The sequence below is a fragment of the Clytia hemisphaerica genome, unplaced genomic scaffold (assembly GCF_902728285.1).
Source record: "Clytia hemisphaerica strain Z4C2 unplaced genomic scaffold, Clytia hemisphaerica genome assembly, whole genome shotgun sequence".
In the NCBI taxonomy this organism is placed as follows: Eukaryota; Metazoa; Cnidaria; class Hydrozoa; order Leptothecata; family Clytiidae; genus Clytia; species Clytia hemisphaerica.
The window spans coordinates 1,055,285-1,072,458 of NW_027104101.1; the positions used below are offsets into that span (position 1 = coordinate 1,055,285).

General features: G+C 36.4%; 1 protein-coding gene across 1 annotated transcript; it reads left to right on the top strand.

Moving 5' to 3' along the window:
• Positions 1 to 4,198: 4,198 nt before the first annotated feature.
• Positions 4,199 to 15,674, top strand: LOC136812957 (beta-1,4-N-acetylgalactosaminyltransferase bre-4-like). Its single transcript, XM_067069464.1, has 3 exons — positions 4,199 to 4,243; positions 14,991 to 15,178; positions 15,374 to 15,674. Exons 1-3 carry the CDS (start codon positions 4,199 to 4,201, stop codon positions 15,672 to 15,674), a joined length of 534 nt encoding a protein of 177 aa, XP_066925565.1.
• Positions 15,675 to 17,174: the final 1,500 nt, after the last annotated feature.

Consider the following 17,174-nt stretch of genomic DNA (forward strand, 5'->3'; position numbering starts at 1 on the left):
TAATAAAAATTTTATCGCGCATGTGTCAATCTAATCACTGTAGAAAAAATCAAAGATGAAGAGCAAATATTACCATATTAATGTCTAGCAGACTGTATCAGTATGCAGTTTACTATTTACGAATTCCCCAGAAACCTCCAAGTGTAGTTGAAATGAGTTTATTTCGAAAGAAATCTTTTACATGATCCCCAAATGTATAACAGTAATTACTAAACTTTTAATTATGGAAATGTCACTTTAATTGAATCGAAATAATAGACAGACTTATGTTATGATTCTCTATCACTGACTCTTTTTATAAAGCATTGATGACTTTTTGTAAGTTGTGTTTTCAACGACGGGAATAAAAATATCGACTATGACGCTCATCCAAGATCTTGGATGGTCGTCATGGTTACTTTTGTCTTCGCTGATTGCGCGATGAATAGAATCTCGATTCGTCGGCACAGCGTAAATATATGATTTTGAGCTGTGCTTTTCACGGTATAGAAGCTCAGAGTGGAGGATGGGAAGGAAATTCTTTTGCATCACTTAAGGAACCCGGTACAAACGACATTCGGTTATTGCCACTTCAGCTGGACCTTCACGCCGCTCCGGCTTCTTGTTTACTTTCATAACAGGGAAAAAGTAGTGAAAGCCATTGTGCGATTACACGAGGGGCAAATTACTCGAAAAATGGTGTACGAGATTTGATTTATGATTTATTTCTGATTTATTTTTGATTTCTGATTTATTTTTGATTTATTTTAGATTTATAAAATTGTTTACGAGATTTTTTTTAGTGATTTGCCCCTCGCGATTACAGATACAAAGCAAAGCTGAGCTATGAGCAAAAATATTTTTGAAATCTTACAACTTAGATAACACATTATGCAAAAACCCTTCAAGAATTTTAATTCTTTCAAAAACTTCATCAAGAGATTGTCCAGAAAAAGGCATGGTCACAAAGAAAACTTGGGGGACAAAGATGATAAAATGTTCTTATAACCGATGACAAAATTCAGGTGAAAATCTAACCTAGCTGGATTTTCAGCACTTAAGTGATTAACATCCAGAAACCAATTATTATATATGATGTTTAATATAAATTCTAAATGGATTTATTTTGAGCGTTCCACAAAATAGCTTTAGATAGATTGTTCCGCAATATATGTGTATTTTGAGCGTTCCGCAAAATAGTCGTCAGCGTTCCGCTGAATAGCCTCTTACACGTGTTACTTATTCGGCTGTCTGAATTCAGTCTTCACAAGTCGTTAGTTGGCCCCCCTCCCGCCCAGAGTACACTTTCTTTCACAATTGTAAATTTAACACGTATGAGTTTCTAATATGGGCCAAACATAGAGTTTAATTATTTGATTATGAATAACTTATGTCTAGGACGTAAATATTTATTATTAATTATTTGGTATTTTCACCTTGCTCATGTAACTAGACGGCTGCTACTATTGAGAAAGATATATAAAGATGTTGTGTTGAACGAAAAATAAATGAAGTTATTTTCGATTGAGTTTTCGAATTAACGAATTAGAAAATAAGTAGATTTTCACACTGAAGTGATTAACATCCAAAATTCTATAAAAATTAAATTACGATTATCAAAACCTCAACGCACGTAAATCGCACCTCTCACACACAAGACACTCACTCCCGTCTCGCAGTGTTGAACTGATTTCTATGTACAATCTTAACTTTTTCTCCTCATCTGTACACAAAATTCCAAATGTTACACATGACTACTTTTTCTTGGAGACAATTGGATTATTTTTACCAAACCCTAAATTGTGAAAAAGACAATGTTTATAGCACAGCAGGGAACTTTAGACGTATCCCAGCTAGCACGGAGCGCTCTTTTACCGTTTATTAACCGCTAACCCCATTACATAGTGCCAAATAAGGGGAATAGGATTATACCTTTTTTTAATTATTTTTTTTACTCAAAATCTATGCAGTTTTTATTTTAGCAATTTTTTTTAGTTTCACTGCACATACGAACTACTGTTTTTGACTTTTAGTTTAGTGGGTGCAGTTTAATCTCTATCGTGTCAAGTTGTTTGAAGGAGATTAAAGAAAAAGGTTTTTTGCGTGTTACTTCAAAAATATAAATCGAGGGTAAGTCTTTTTGCCAGTAAAACAGCGAACATTGGATATTTAATATTTTTCGATTATTTTTTCAGTTTCAATTATTTGTCTCTAAGAATGTTAGGGGTCTCTTCAAGTTTTTACTAGTCTAAGAATGTTAATACTTTACTCTCTGTACCAACACACACTGTTTATTCATTGTCCTAGCGCTTAGTTTTTAACAACCCCTTCTCACAGACCCAGTAGGATTTTTCCAGCCATTGGGGGCAAAAATAACGGACCAAAAGTCAACGGGATTGATATTCCGATGTCTTTTATGGCTGGGGATTTGAATTCCATTGTTTTTGAACCAGAATATTTAGCGGGGATAGGAAAAATAGCCCAATATTTTGCAGTGAGGATTTACTTAGCAGATTATTTTCAGCGGGGACAAAAATTAGAGCATAATTTTCTACTGGAGACGATATTTTGGCTAAATTTTTCAGCGGGTCTGTGGAGAAGGGGTGTCTTTTATATGGCACGTCTTAAGCTTCCTCGTGGGGGAGGGGGCGTACGGTTTTTCGGAATTGCGGAAATCGACCCTTTTTTCTTCGGAATTTCGGAAATCAGGTAAAATTTCTTCTGTAATTTGGAATTCTGAAATTGTTTCGGTATCGGAAATCCATGAACTCTTGCTTCGAATTTCGGTATTATAAAGTTTTTATCCCCTTTTTTCGTGGAAATGTTCTCAAAATTATTCGATATTTCGGAAATCGCAAACCCTGTACGCCCTACCCTGAGTATCAGAGGTTAAGTTTTCAAAGAATATATTAACCTCTGAAAACCAATAATAGAAATTTTATCGCGCGTGTGTCAATCTAATCACTGTAGAAAAAATCAAAGATGAGGAGCAAATATTACCTTATAAATGGTCGTGTTCACACTGCAGACCTTCCTTAATTAAATCCATTATCAACAAACAAAGAGATTTATGATAAATGAATACACTGGTTTATCACAGTTCTTTGTAGCTTCACGAAATCTTTTTGTAACAGAAAACTGATTTTGCTTAAGTTTTGAGATTAATCGTCCTCAAGCATTAACAACACTGATTCATGATTCAATTTTTACATTTTTTCTCTCTTTTTTTTTAGCTTTTCTGTTTTGCTGAAATATACTTTATTGCACGAAACGCTCCCTTTGTTCATGTTAATGTATCCTCCTTAAATAAATCTTTTGTTTTAAGGAAAGCCTCTACCCCATTGAGTTTAAAGCCCGAAGGGCTAGAGTTCAATCTCTAACCTTTCTCAGGCAAGAAAAAGTGAAGTCTTAAAAATGCGCCGCATTTTTGACGACAGATTGAATCTAGCAATTCCTTTGTTTACGATTGATATTGTTTTCGAGATTCAGCAGTGAATTTTAGTTTCAATCTGTCATTTGTGTAAAAACCAGGCGAGCCGCTCAAGGCCGCGTAACTTTGGTAGGATTTGTTGGCTTCAGATCCTACCAAGGAGATTGACTTTTAGCCCTTCGGGCTTATACTTCATTGCTCTACCCTACCTTTAAGACAATATAGCTTATGACTTTTAATTAAGGAAGATCGATTAAAAGGAGAGAACCGGTTGTGTAGTAGCCCGGATTCCACTTAAAGCTTTTTTTATAGACTGGGTGGCGCGATTAAGTGGCCCGGTAGTATATGGTTATATGCTTTTGCTTAGGCGGACTGTAAAACAGTACACTAGATTTTGGTTGTTTTTGGAAGGTAAAAACAGTACGAAACAATGTTTTTATTTGAGAATAAGGGATTGCAAATCTGTTATTGCTGTTTGTTTCTCATTTTTGATTACATCTTTCAACTCCAAGAATTTTTTTGTTATTTGGATTTTAGACATTCTTTTTCAAAATGGCGACCTCGCCAAAAAAATTATCAAAAAGCAAAGTTCAGCCGAAAGTAGACTCACAGTGGGGATTAAAACTCTTAATGAAACCTCATGGGGGTAGTAATTCTATTGTTCTTAGGTAAAAAAGTCCAGTGGGGATAGTTTCAAATAAAGATGTAAACAAGGTTAGCTTTTTGGTGGGGCTGAAGATTTAGAGTATTTTTTACACCGGAGACAAAACTTTGGCCAAACTTTCCAATATGGCGTTTTGTGAAACAGGCGTGTTGAAAGGGCAAGTTCGCAATGTATGTAGACCTGAAATCGTCGGGTTTTCACTACCGTCAAATTCGAAATTGACGGACTTTCACGTCCAACATTTCCGAAGCGTCTGACGTGCATGCATTGTTAGATCTAAACAATTCGTCAAAGTCTTCACTGTGGTAAATTTCGTAAATTGACTGGCTTTCAAGTCTTACTTTTCCGAAACGTCAGATGTGCATATGCTTTATTTCTATGCGCTCTCATTACACTTGTAATCTAACAATTCAAAATAGGTCTCCTTGGTCGTGCAAGATAACGCAAGTCTCCAAGCAAAGTCACTTAATAAGTTAAGGCCTGTAAAGATAGACACTCTCAGAGACAGTGAAATATCGGTCTCCTGGGTCGCACAAGATAACGCAAGTCTCCAAGCAAAGTCACTTAATAAGTTAAGGCCTGTAAAAGATAGACACTCTCATTGATAGTGAAATATCGGTCTCCTTGGTCGCGCAAGGTAACACAAGTCTCCAAACAAAGTCACTTAATAAGTTAAGGCCTGTAAAGATAGACACTCTCAGAGATAGTGAAATATCGGTCTCCTGGGTCGCACAAGGTAACGCAAGTCTCCAAGCAAAGTCACTTAATAAGTTAAGGCCTGTAAAAGATAGACACTCTCAGAGACAGTGAAATATCGGTCTCCTGGGTCGCGCAAGGTAACACAAGTCTCCAAACAAAGTCACTTGATAAGTTAAGGCCTGTAAAAGATAGACACTCTCATGGATAGTGAAATATCGGTCTCCTGGGTCGTGCAAGGTAACGCAAGTCTCCAAGCAAAGTCACTTAATAAGTTAAGGCCTGTAAAAGATAGACACTCTCAGAGACAGTGAAATATCGGTCTCCTGGGTCGCACAAGGTAACGCAAGACTCCAAGCAAAGTCACTTAATAAGTTAAGGCCTGTAAAGATAGACACTCTCAGGGATAGTGAAATATCGGTCTCCTGGGTCGCGCAAGGTAACACAAGTCTCCAAGCAAAGTCACTTAATAAGTTAAGGCCTGTAAAAGATAGACACTCTCAGAGACAGTGAAATATCGGTCTCCTGGGTCGCACAAGGTAACGCAAGTCTCCAAGCAAAGTCACTTAATAAGTTAAGGCCTGTAAAGATAGACACTCTCAGGGATAGTGAAATATCGGTCTCCTGGGTCGTGCAAGGTAACACAAGTCTCCAAACAAAGTCACTTAATAAGTTAAGGCCTGTAAAAGATAGACACTCTCATGGATAGTGAAATATCGGTCTCCTGGGTCGCGCAAGGTAACGCAAGTCTCCAAACAAAGTCACTTAATAAGTTAAGGCCTGTAAAAGATAGACACTCTCATGGATAGTGAAATATCGGTCTCCTTGGTCGCGCAAGGTAACACAAGTCTCCAAACAAAGTCACTTAATAAGTTAAGGCCTGTAAAGATAGACACTCTCAGGGATAGTGAAATATCGGTCTCCTGGGTCGTGCAAGGTAACACAAGTCTCCAAACAAAGTCACTTAATAAGTTAAGGCCTGTAAAAGATAGACACTCTCATGGATAGTGAAATATCGGTCTCCTGGGTCGCGCAAGGTAACACAAGTCTCCAAACAAAGTCACTTGATAAGTTAAGGCCTGTAAAAGATAGACACTCTCATGGATAGTGAAATATCGGTCTCCTGGGTCGCGCAAGGTAACGCAAGTCTCCAAGCAAAGTCACTTAATAAGTTAAGGCCTGTAAAAGATAGACACTCTCAGAGACAGTGAAATATCGGTCTCCTGGGTCGCACAAGGTAACGCAAGTCTCCAAGCAAAGTCACTTAATAAGTTAAGGCCTGTAAAGATAGACACTCTCATGGATAGTGAAATATCGGTCTCCTGGGTCGCGCAAGGTAACACAAGTCCAAACAAAGTCACTTAATATGTTAAGGCCTGTAAAGATAGACACTCTCATGGATAGTGAAATATCGGTCTCCTGGGTCGCGCAAGGTAACACAAGTCTCCAAGCAAAGTCACTTAATATGTTAAGGCCTGTAAAAATAGACACTCTCATGGATAGTGAAATATCGGTCTCCTGGGTCGCGCAAGGTAACACAAGTCTCCAAGCAAAGTCACTTAATAAGTTAAGGCCTGTAAAAGATAGACACTCTCATGGATAGTGAAATATCGGTCTCCTTGGTCGCGCAAGGTAACACAAGTCTCCAAACAAAGTCACTTAATAAGCTAAGGCCTGTAAAGATAGACACTCTCATGGATAGTGAAAGTCGGTCTCCTGGGTCGCACAAGGTAACACAAGTCTCCAAGCAACGTCACTTAATATATTAAGGCCTATTTATAAAGACACCCAGCAATAGTGAAAGAAATATTGGTCTCCTTGGTCGCGAAAACCTAATTTCAAAGTCAGTATTTTAATGGCTGACAGACACAAAAGACACTTCCATTTTTTTAAGTTTTTTTTTTAATTTTCAAATAGAAAAACTAACTACTTCAAAATAAGAAAAAAAAAACATTATTGAAAGCTAAACTTCCACGATAAAATACACATAAAGCCTTGCATCTCGTATACGTAAAACTTACAGGTTATCTCATTTTTAAATCATGTGAAAATGCCCTACTTCAAAAGAAAATAAGAAGACTAAAGGAAGAATATACATAAAGCCTTGTATCTCGTATACGGGGCCATCCATATAGTACGTAATGCAAAGATTTTCCAAAAATTTGATACCCCCTCCCCCTTGTACGCAGAGAACAATAGAAATGATGTCATTTAAACAATAGATGTACGCTTTTGCTAAACCCCCTCCCCCCTTCACTGCGTACGTATACTCCCTACGTAAAATATTTACAAGTTTTCTCATTTTTAAATCAGGTGAAAATGCCCTACTTCAAAATAAAATAAATAGACTGAAAGAAGATTTTAAGCTAAACTTCCACGATAAAATATATATCCTTGCATCTCGTATACGTAAAATATTTACAGGTTTTCTCATTTTTAAATCATGTGAAAATGCCCTACTTCAAAAGAAAATAAATAGACTAAAGGAAGATTTTAAGTAACTTCCACTATAAAATATATATCCTTGCATCTCGTATACGTAAAATATTTACAGGTTTTCTCATTTTTAAATCATGTGAAAATGCCCTACTTCAAAAGAAAATAAATAGACTAAAGGAAGATTTTAAGCTAAACTTCCACGATAAAATATATATCCTTACATCTCGTAAAATACGTAAAATATTTACAGGTTTTCTCATTTTTAAATGTTTACATTATACCAACCAATAGAAATAAAGATGGAATAATCAGAGTCCAATCAAAATGCAAATCGTCCGGAGGAAAACCAAAGGGGAAGTCCCAAGCATCTCGGAGACTTGTATTATACTGCGCGACCAAGGAGACCAATATTTCCTTCTCTCTCTATCCTGGTAAATCCATATAATATCTTATTATATGTATTCTATCTATTATATTATTAATTGTACGTTTGTATGTTATATCTTATTTTATATAGTAGCTTTATATTATATTACAAACCGTAATTTTATAGCGCCTAATATCTTCCGCAGGAAAACCAAATGGGAAATCCCAATCCGGCTTAGAAGGGGCCGGCGTAAAAAGGGGCCGATAAAGTAAGTGACTTTTCTTGGAGACTTGTGTTACCTTGCGCGACCCAGGAGACCGATATTTCACTATCCATGAGAGTGTCTATTTTTACAGGCCTTAACATATTAAGTGACTTTGCTTGGAGACTTGTGTTACCTTGCGCGACCCAGGAGACCGATATTTCACTATCCATGAGAGTATCTATTTTTACAGGCCTTAACATATTAAGTGACTTTGCTTGGAGACTTGTGTTACCTTGCGCGACCCAGGAGACCGATATTTCACTATCCATGAGAGTGTCTATCTTTACAGGCCTTAACTTATTAAGTGACTTTGCTTGGAGACTTGTGTTACCTTGCGCGACCCAGGAGACCGATATTTCACTATCCCTGAGAGTGTCTATCTATACAGGCCTTAACATATTAAGTGTGGTTGTTTGGAGACTTGTGTTACCTTGCGCGACCCAGGAGACCGATATTTCACTATCCATGAGAGTGTCTATCTTTTACAGGCCTTAACTTATTAAGTGACTTTGTTTGGAGACTTGCGTTACCTTGCGCGACCCAGAGACCGATATTTCACTATCATGAGAGTGTCTATCTTTACAGCCTTAACTTATTAAGTGACTTTGCTTGGAGACTTGCGTTATCTTGTGCGACCCAGGAGACCGATATTTCACTATCCATGAGAGTGTCTATCTTTACAGGCCTTAACTTATTAAGTGACTTTGCTTGGAGACTTGCGTTACCTTGTGCGACCCAGGGGACCGATATTTCACTATCCATGAGATGTCTATCTTTTACAGCCTTAACTTATTAAGTGACTTTGTTTGGAGACTTGCGTTACCTTGCGCGACAAGGAACCGATATTTCACTATCCATGAGAGTGTCTATCTTTTACAGGCCTTAACTTATTAAGTGACTTGCTTGGAGACTTGCGTTACCTTGTGCGACCAGGAGACCGATATTTTCACTATCCATGAGAGTGTCTATCTTTACAGGCCTTAACTTATTAAGTGACTTTGCTTGGAGACTTGCGTTACCTTGTGCGACCCAGGAGACCGATATTTCACTATCCATGAGAGTGTCTATCTTTTACAGGCCTTAACTTATTAAGTGACTTTGTTTGGAGACTTGCGTTACCTTGCGCGACCAAGGAGACCGATATTTCACTATCCATGAGAGTGTCTATCTTTTACAGGCCTTAAACTTATTAAGTGACTTTGCTTGGAGACTTGCGTTACCTTGTGCGACCCAGGAGACCGATATTTCACTATCCATGAGAGTGTCTATCTTTTACAGGCCTTAACTTATTAAGTGACTTTGTTTGGAGACTTGCGTTACCTTGCGCGACCAAGGAGACCGATATTTCACTGTCTCTGAGAGTGTCTATCTTTTACAGGCCTTAACTTATTAAGTGACTTTGCTTGGAGACTTGTGTTACCTTGTGCGACCCAGGAGACCGATATTTCACTATCCATGAGAGTGTCTATCTTTACAGGCCTTAACTTATTAAGTGACTTTGATTGGAGACTTGCCTTATCTTGCACGACCAAGGAGACCTATTTTGAATTGTTAGATTACAAGTGTAATGAGAGCGCATATAAATAAAGCATATGCACGTCTGACGTTTCGGAAAAGTAAGACTTAAAAGCCAGTCAATTTACGAAATTTACCACAGTGAAGACTTTGACGAATTGTTTAGATCTAACAATGCATGCACGTCAGACGCTTCGGAAATGTTGGACGTGAAAGTCCGTCAATTTCGAATTTGACGGTAGTGAAAACCCGACGATTTCAGGTCTACATACATTGCGAACTTGCCGTTGAAAGTTATTATTGATTTTCACAAAGGATTTTTTCCTGAATCAGCACATTTTCAAACATTTTGCGGTCAGCAAAAATTTAACCCCATTATCAAAGATTCTCTACTTCGGACGCAAACTATCCCCATGCTTCAAGTAGGTTCTAAACAATTTCTGTCAGGCTTTCAAAAATCACGCTTTCAACAAGCTCATTTTTGATCACATCTATCGTTGCCCCCCCCCTCCCCACAAAAGATAGGATTGGAAATCCGCTTGTTGTATGACAAAAGGACATTTCCTGAGACGGTTATTCAGTGACACAAATTTTAGTACAAACAGATCCCGGGGGAACTGGGCAAAAAGAGCTACGGGGATCCTTTTTTCATCTCCAGGAGTCCCAGGCAGGATTGCAGAAAGATCAAAGTTGATGGTATTTTTTTCGTATTTTAGCAAAACTTTCAAAAAAACCGAGTCCCACGGTCCATTTTTTGAACCTAAGCGGTGCAACCCTGTCGGTCGGTAAGGGTACTATCTGCGGGAATAAATTACTACTTAAAGGGGGGGTTTTCAGGGGTCTTAAATACCGTCATACCGACAAAATTTTGGGTCAAATACCGTAATACCGTCGGTGAAGGAAGCCTAATACCGATACCGATATTATTTTTATGTTTTTTTTCGAACCTTTTCAGTTATCAAATCTATTGTGTAGTAACAAATTAGAAACTGTACAAACAAGTCTTATACTTTATGAGGCCCCCAGTCAAACCTCAATTCAGGTATCCACGCACAAATTTTTTCCAATTCACGTATTCACGCGCGAAAAAAACCATTTTCACTTTCACGCACCAATTTTGCTTTTACATCTTTGGTTAGAGATTGTGACCTTATTGCGCTAAATTTAACTTTTTTTATGGTCTCTTTTAAACAGATTGACCTATTCTTATACCAAACATTTTCGCCAATATATAAAGTTTTTTGCTAGTTTTGTGACCTTATTCTCGCGTTTCGTCGACTTTATAAGGCCTCTTTTACAGCTATTTGAGCTTTCATAAAGTTACTTGCTTGTTACGGGAGGCAAATGCAAAATTAAGCCTTTCCCCCAATAACTTCTTCCTAGCAGACCCGTAAGATGTCTTTTATATTGAGAATTACTTTAAAATCGAGGTCTGGGCCAATCATGGTGTGAGAAGCCGTAGACTTCAATACAGGCTTCATAGAGGTGGTGCTGTGGTGCAAATAGAGGACGCGAATTCTAAAGTTAAACCCCCCTATCGGAGGAATGAAAATAAATGGAACACAAGAACGCGAGCGAAGCGAGCGCGAAAATTTTTCGACAATTTTCGCTCTCCTTTGTTATTGAAAAACGGCCTTAATACGCTATTGTTAGCCAAGTGAAGTATGCCTTGTTTGGTCACACAATTTTTGATTTTATTTAACACTGACCATTTGTTGGCAAAAATATGGTACGGCGAGCGCCGTACCTGCCGTACCCGGTGCGGCGTTCCAAGAGTCTCGCCCAAGAAAAAATTTAAAATTTAGAATGCCTAGATTGCCTGAAAACGCATCATGCGAGATCATGTGCATCATGATGTGAATTATTTTTTAATCGTTCGATGCTGCACAAGATGTTTTTAGAACTACCTACTTTTACTAATCATTGAAGGATTAAATACCGCCTTTACTGTCTCTAAGTTACTGCAGTATCAGTGTATTGTATTGTAGTAGCAATATAAGTGAATACAGAGAGACGACCATATCATTTAGTGCTGACGGAGAAAGTTTTATCTAGACTCTTTCGTTGGATGCAGTATTTTCATCACAAAAGTTGTCATTAAAAAATGCGCCCGCAGAAAAATAACGAAAATATTTGTCTAGATATCGTAAAGTTTTGCTTATCATCCAAGATTGTGCGAACGAAGCGAGCAAGAAAATTTTACCGGTTAAAATAGCGGAATAGACTTATCTTTTTTGAAATTTTTTCTGCATAAAACTCATGAAGGAACTAAAAGGTAAATAGTTATATACCGAAATACCGTTTTTTATTGATAAAAATATCGAAATACCGACAAAAAAACAGGCAATTTACCGATACCGGTAGAAAATGCAATACCGTAATCCCGTCGTTTTTTTCTCGTAATACCGATTTACCGGGGGTAAAAAGACCCAATACCGTCATACCGTAAAAGTGAAAACGCCCCCCCCCCCTTAAAGCTTAAAATTAAACCTTCGAGCAAGAACCAAAATTTCATTATTCACACCTCGAAAGTACAATACAATAGAGGATCTTTCCTTTTTACCCACTAAGATCAGCAGTTTGGGCGAAAAAGGCAAAATATGCAAATAGTTTTCCATAATTATTCCAACAATATTTTGCTTAGTACGAGGCGAGGGGGGAGGAAAAAATACCGATTTTGGAAAATTGCTTCCCCACGTTGTTCTAATTATAGAGGACCCACCTGCTGTGGGGTTTTGACTCGAAGAAAGCTAAAATTGAGGTGTTTGATGGTTAACATTCTTAGGATTTCTTAACTTTTCGATCCCTTAAATCTTATAAAGTTTATCCTAACAAGAAACGTTTACAATATTTCTAGCTAAGATTTAACTTTCGCTTTTTTTGTGACTTCTGTGTTTTTTTTTCTCACAAAAATGTGTTTTTTCGTTGCAATTTCTTTCCTTAATTTATTCCATCTTGATTCTTAAAATTATATGCCAAAGAATTTTGATTTGTGCATCAACAAACAGAGGAGGATTCCTACACGATGATTTGCGATTAACTTTGAAATGAAATGTACCTTCGCTCGGCTATGTAAAAGCAAATCATCAGTCAGAAAATTAAGAAGCCTGTCGGTGACTGATAGCCAAAATACATTCCCAGGTGGCACACAACATTGTTTCAACGTTTATTTAACGTTCACAACGTCCATTTAACGTTAGGTGAACGTTGAAACAACGTTGTGTGCCAGCTGGGTTCTGGGTAAGAGTGGAAAACGCATGCTTTGTTCCATAGTGGTTCACCCCAGGGTAATACACTCGCTCAGCCATATGTCAGTATCTCGCAAGCTGTAGGGCAATATAAACTACAGATCTAACGAGGCGACTCCTAGAACACTAAATAAAGGACTGTTCTTTCTTTATTAAGGGCTCTGACCATAGTGAATTTTTCATAATTGTCATGTTTACAATGTGCTTTCTGACTGATGTAACCAACATAACTATAGCATGTTATACATTTTCTGTAAGGCCACCTATTCTTAAATCTGAAAATTCAAAAATTGCATTGAAAAAATTTGATTAAGAAGAAAATGAAGACATTTGCGAAGACAAGTATTTCAACTTTGAGGAGCTTATTTTCGGCGAAGAAAAAAGATTTTGAAAAGATTTTTGTACTAGATAGTGTATCTTTAACCAATCTAAAAATAGATTTTTGGAAAAATTTTGTAAACGCTTTTTTGTCTCAAAATCTTGAAAGTAGTGGCTTTTGACCAATTTTCCATCCCAACTTTTTGCACAAAAAGAGTCATAACTTTTGAAACATCGATTGAGAAAAATTTTCTGAAAAACTTTAGATAGTTCAATCTTTTGCAGACAATTAAAAAAAAAATCGAAGCAAAAAGGTTCATTACCCATTAAAACTTTTAGCACTTTTTGTAAAAGAGGGTAAAATAACATTTTATTAACGTACTTTTAAGGTTCATAACGTCATTTTTGTAATTTAATTGCTAATTACTCAGTGCCGTAGACGTGACGCATTTTTTCAAAAATGGTTATTTTGCAAAATGCAAATTTTTTCTCGTTTTTTCTTGAAAGCATTTTATTTTGAGTGCATTTTCAAGCAATCTAGAGCTTAATTTTCCAAAATTCCCCCCTCGGGCGAAACCATGGTTGGCCCTCGTGGTGTCACTAAACTTCAGCCCTCCCAATAAGAAAATACTTCCTACGGCACTGTTACTAATGATAGAATAATTTCAGAAACAACTTATAAAGAGAATTTTTGTTAAAAGTGTTAAGGAACTCAATACAAAAATTTATCTCCAAATCTGCGTATTCTATCTTTTGACTATGGTCAGAGCCCTTAAGGGCCCTGACCATGGCCGGAAAACTGATTTTAGTATTTTAACATAAAAGTTATGTTTTAGTTTCTTTAACACTTTTAACAAAGAATTGCCTTTATAAATTGCTTTTTAATCAAATCTCTTAAGAGTAATCAAGAATTTAATTACAAAAATAACGTTCTGAACTTTGAAAAGTTAATAATATGTTGTACCACCTTCTTTTATAACAAATGCTAAGTTTTTTCAAACTGTCCGCAAAGAAGTGAACTGTTTTAAATTTTTCGGAAAAATTTTCTAAATTAATGGTTCAAAAGTTATGGCTGTTTTTCTATGAAAAATTGGTATGGGAAATTGGTCAAAAAGCACTATATTCAAGATTTTGAGACAAATAAGCTTTTAGAAAGATTTTCCGAAAAATTTATTTTAGTTTGATAAAAGATACATTATCTACCCAACCGCAAAAAACTTTTCAAAATGTTTTTTCTCCGCCGAAACTAAGCTCTTCAAAGTTGAAATACTCTTCTTCGCAAAAGTCTTCATTTTCTTTTTCATCAAATTCTTTCATTGCAATTCTTGAATTTTCATACTCAAGGATGATTGGCCTAACAGAAAATGTATAACATGCCACAGTTTTGTGGGCTACATCAAGTAGAACTTTACATTTTATAAGTGGCAAATATTAAAAATTCACTATGGTCATAGCCCTTAAGCGATACCCTGAGTATCAGAGGTGAAGTTTTCAAAGAAAATAGTAACCTCTGAAGACAAATAATAGAAATTTTATCGCGCATGTGTCAATTTAATCACTGTAGAAAAAATCAAAGATGAAGAGCAAATATTACCATATTAATGTCTAGCAGACTGTATCAGTATGCAGTTTACTATTTACGAATTCCCCAGAAATCTCCAAGTGTAGTTAAAATGAGTTTATTTCGAAAGAAATCTTTTACATGATCCCCAAATGTATAACAGTAATTACTAAACTTTTAATTATGGAAATGTCACTTTAATTGAATCGAAATAATAGACAGACTTCATGTTATGATTCTCTATCACTGACTCTTTTTACAAAGCATTGATGACTTTTTGTAAGTTGTGTTTTCAACGAAGGGAATAAAAATATCGACTATGACGCTCATCCAAGATCTTGGATGGTCGTCATGGTTACTTTTGTCTTCGCTGATTGCACGATGAATAGAATCTCGATTCGTCGGCACAGCGTAAATATATGATTTTGAGCTGTGCTTTTCACGGTACTTAAGCGAGGTCAGTCATGATAAAATTAATAAGATATTTTTTCCTTTTTTTTTTTTTTAGATACCAGAAAAAGTTCAAGGGAAAGATATTGGTGAGAAAACAGCCGAGGAAGAAGATCCTAGATTTAAGATAGTTCATCCAACGGTAAATACAACTACAGCAACATCTGTGAAACCTGTAAGTAAAGCACAAATCTTAATGGAAGTTTGGAACCTTGTTGGTGATAAAACCTTGCATTTCTGTCCGTTGTTTTTCATCAATTTCATGCAGAATAATGACCAAAAAGTGAATGAACCAGAGCTTTTGAGCTATAAAAAAGTCATGTGCAAAATACAAAGAGGACAAAGATGCGAAGCTAAAAATCTTCAAGGTCCTTTAAAAGTTAATAAGACAATTTTAAGTATGGAATGTATTCAAAAAAATTAACTTTCATTTGTTAACAGAGGTGGGTGGTACATGCCTACAGGGTGCATAGGTGGCACTCGTACGGCTATCATAATTCCATTCCGTAACCGCGAACAACATCTCCCCGTAATGTTACGTCAGTTACACGCCGTGTTGCGCCATCAGCAAATTCATTACCGTATTTTTGTGATTGAACAATCGGACGAACATCCGTTCAACCGTGGTAAAATACGTAATATTGGTTTCAAAGAAGCGTTACGTTATTTCCCGTATACATGCTTCGTTTTCCATGACGTAGATCTTGTTCCAGAAAACGATCGTATTTTACGACTGTCGTAAATCTCCTGCACATATGTCAGTAGCGGTGGACACGTTAAGTTATATGCCTCTCCAGTATGAACATTTTGGAGGAGTTGTGTCAACAACGAAAGCACACTTTGAACTTGCAAACGGTTACTCGAATATATTTTGGCAATGGGGTGGTGAAGACGATAATGTATCTCATCGGTTACGTAAAAACGGTTTGAAAATACATAGACAACTAAAAAATGTTGCTAGATACAAAATGTTAAGTCATGCACCAGCTAAACGTGAAGTGAAATTAGCACGTACTATTTTTTGGACAGAAACGAAAAAATATGGTGATATCGATGATTTGAATTCGTTAAATTATCGACTTTTAAATCGAACCGATGAATTGCTATTTACTAGAATTAAAGTAGATGTTTTGAAAAAAGTTTTTTAGGTATGTATTATTACAAGGTTCACTTATACGAGCAATCTGGCTAAAAACGCGTTCATAAATGCTGTATTGCGTATTCTAACTTTTTCAAATTTTAACTTTTAAAAATTTCAACTTTACCAAATACTGTATTCAATATTCAACTTGTACATCAAACTCTACCTAATCTTTCTTCTGAAGCCGTTACAAATGTGCTAGACTATAAAACCCTAACACACATTTTTCACACAAGAAATGGTTACCTGAAACTTTTAAATTGGAACCAACTATTATTACATACAAAGACTGATCGTAGACCATTATCTGAATATACGATCAAAAAGAAGGTTAGAGACTCCCTTCACATCTAATCCTCCTCACATACTTTGAAAATGAAATCATAATTTTTTTCGTTTGTATTATTGTTATTAATTTTTCCTTTTATTATGTGTCATTGTTTATTTATGGTTAGGTATGTAAACATTGTTTTTATTCTGATTGTTAAAGTTTAATTAGTTTTTATAACCCTTAAGATACCTCCTATAATAAAATTCGACATGACCAGCTCACGCGACCAGGTGTTCATTCAAATTGATTAGACGGTACGTCTATTGGATGGACTCCTGGCCTGCATTCCCTCCCCTAATTTATAGAAACTTAAAATATGTAAATCTTCAATGATATGCAGGCGAATAAATTACTTTGAATTGAATTAAATTGAATTGAGCTGCGTTCAGTATAAAGGGTCTGGCCAAAGGAGGGGGTAGTAGGTTACGGGTATGTCCGAGCCAAAAATGGAAAGTCAACCCCTTAAAATTGTAACCCTTTAAGAGGAAGATTCTTGGTTTTAGTGATTTTGGAACTCTTTGAGAGACAAACCTATGAGTTTGTACCCTTTTCTACTCTGGCAGAAATAGAAATAGGGTTTAACTTAGAAAAGAATTCCGCTATAAGTTTGCTAGGTGCTGTTAAAAGAAGAATTTTATAACGATTAACATACTCAGAGCATAACGATGAGGCCTTTAGGAGATAATTTTGGTGAAATCAAAAGCACCTAGCAAAGTGCAATCTTTGCAATGAAAGGCGTCTATTAAGTCAGTACATTAAGACCCCCTGTC

What these genes read in the sequence shown, in the direction of transcription:
- LOC136812957 (XM_067069464.1), top strand. Translation starts at nt 4,199, where the DNA reads ATGGCGTTTTGTGAAACAGGCGTGTTGAAAGGGCAAGTTCGCAAT. An exon ending in TGAAAGGGCAAGTTCGCAAT is followed by an intron (nt 4,244 to 14,990) that starts GTATGTAGACCT and finishes TTTTTTTTTTAG; the next exon opens with ATACCAGAAAAAGTTCAAGG. An exon ending in ACCTTGCATTTCTGTCCGTT is followed by an intron (nt 15,179 to 15,373) that starts GTTTTTCATCAA and finishes ATTTGTTAACAG; the next exon opens with AGGTGGGTGGTACATGCCTA.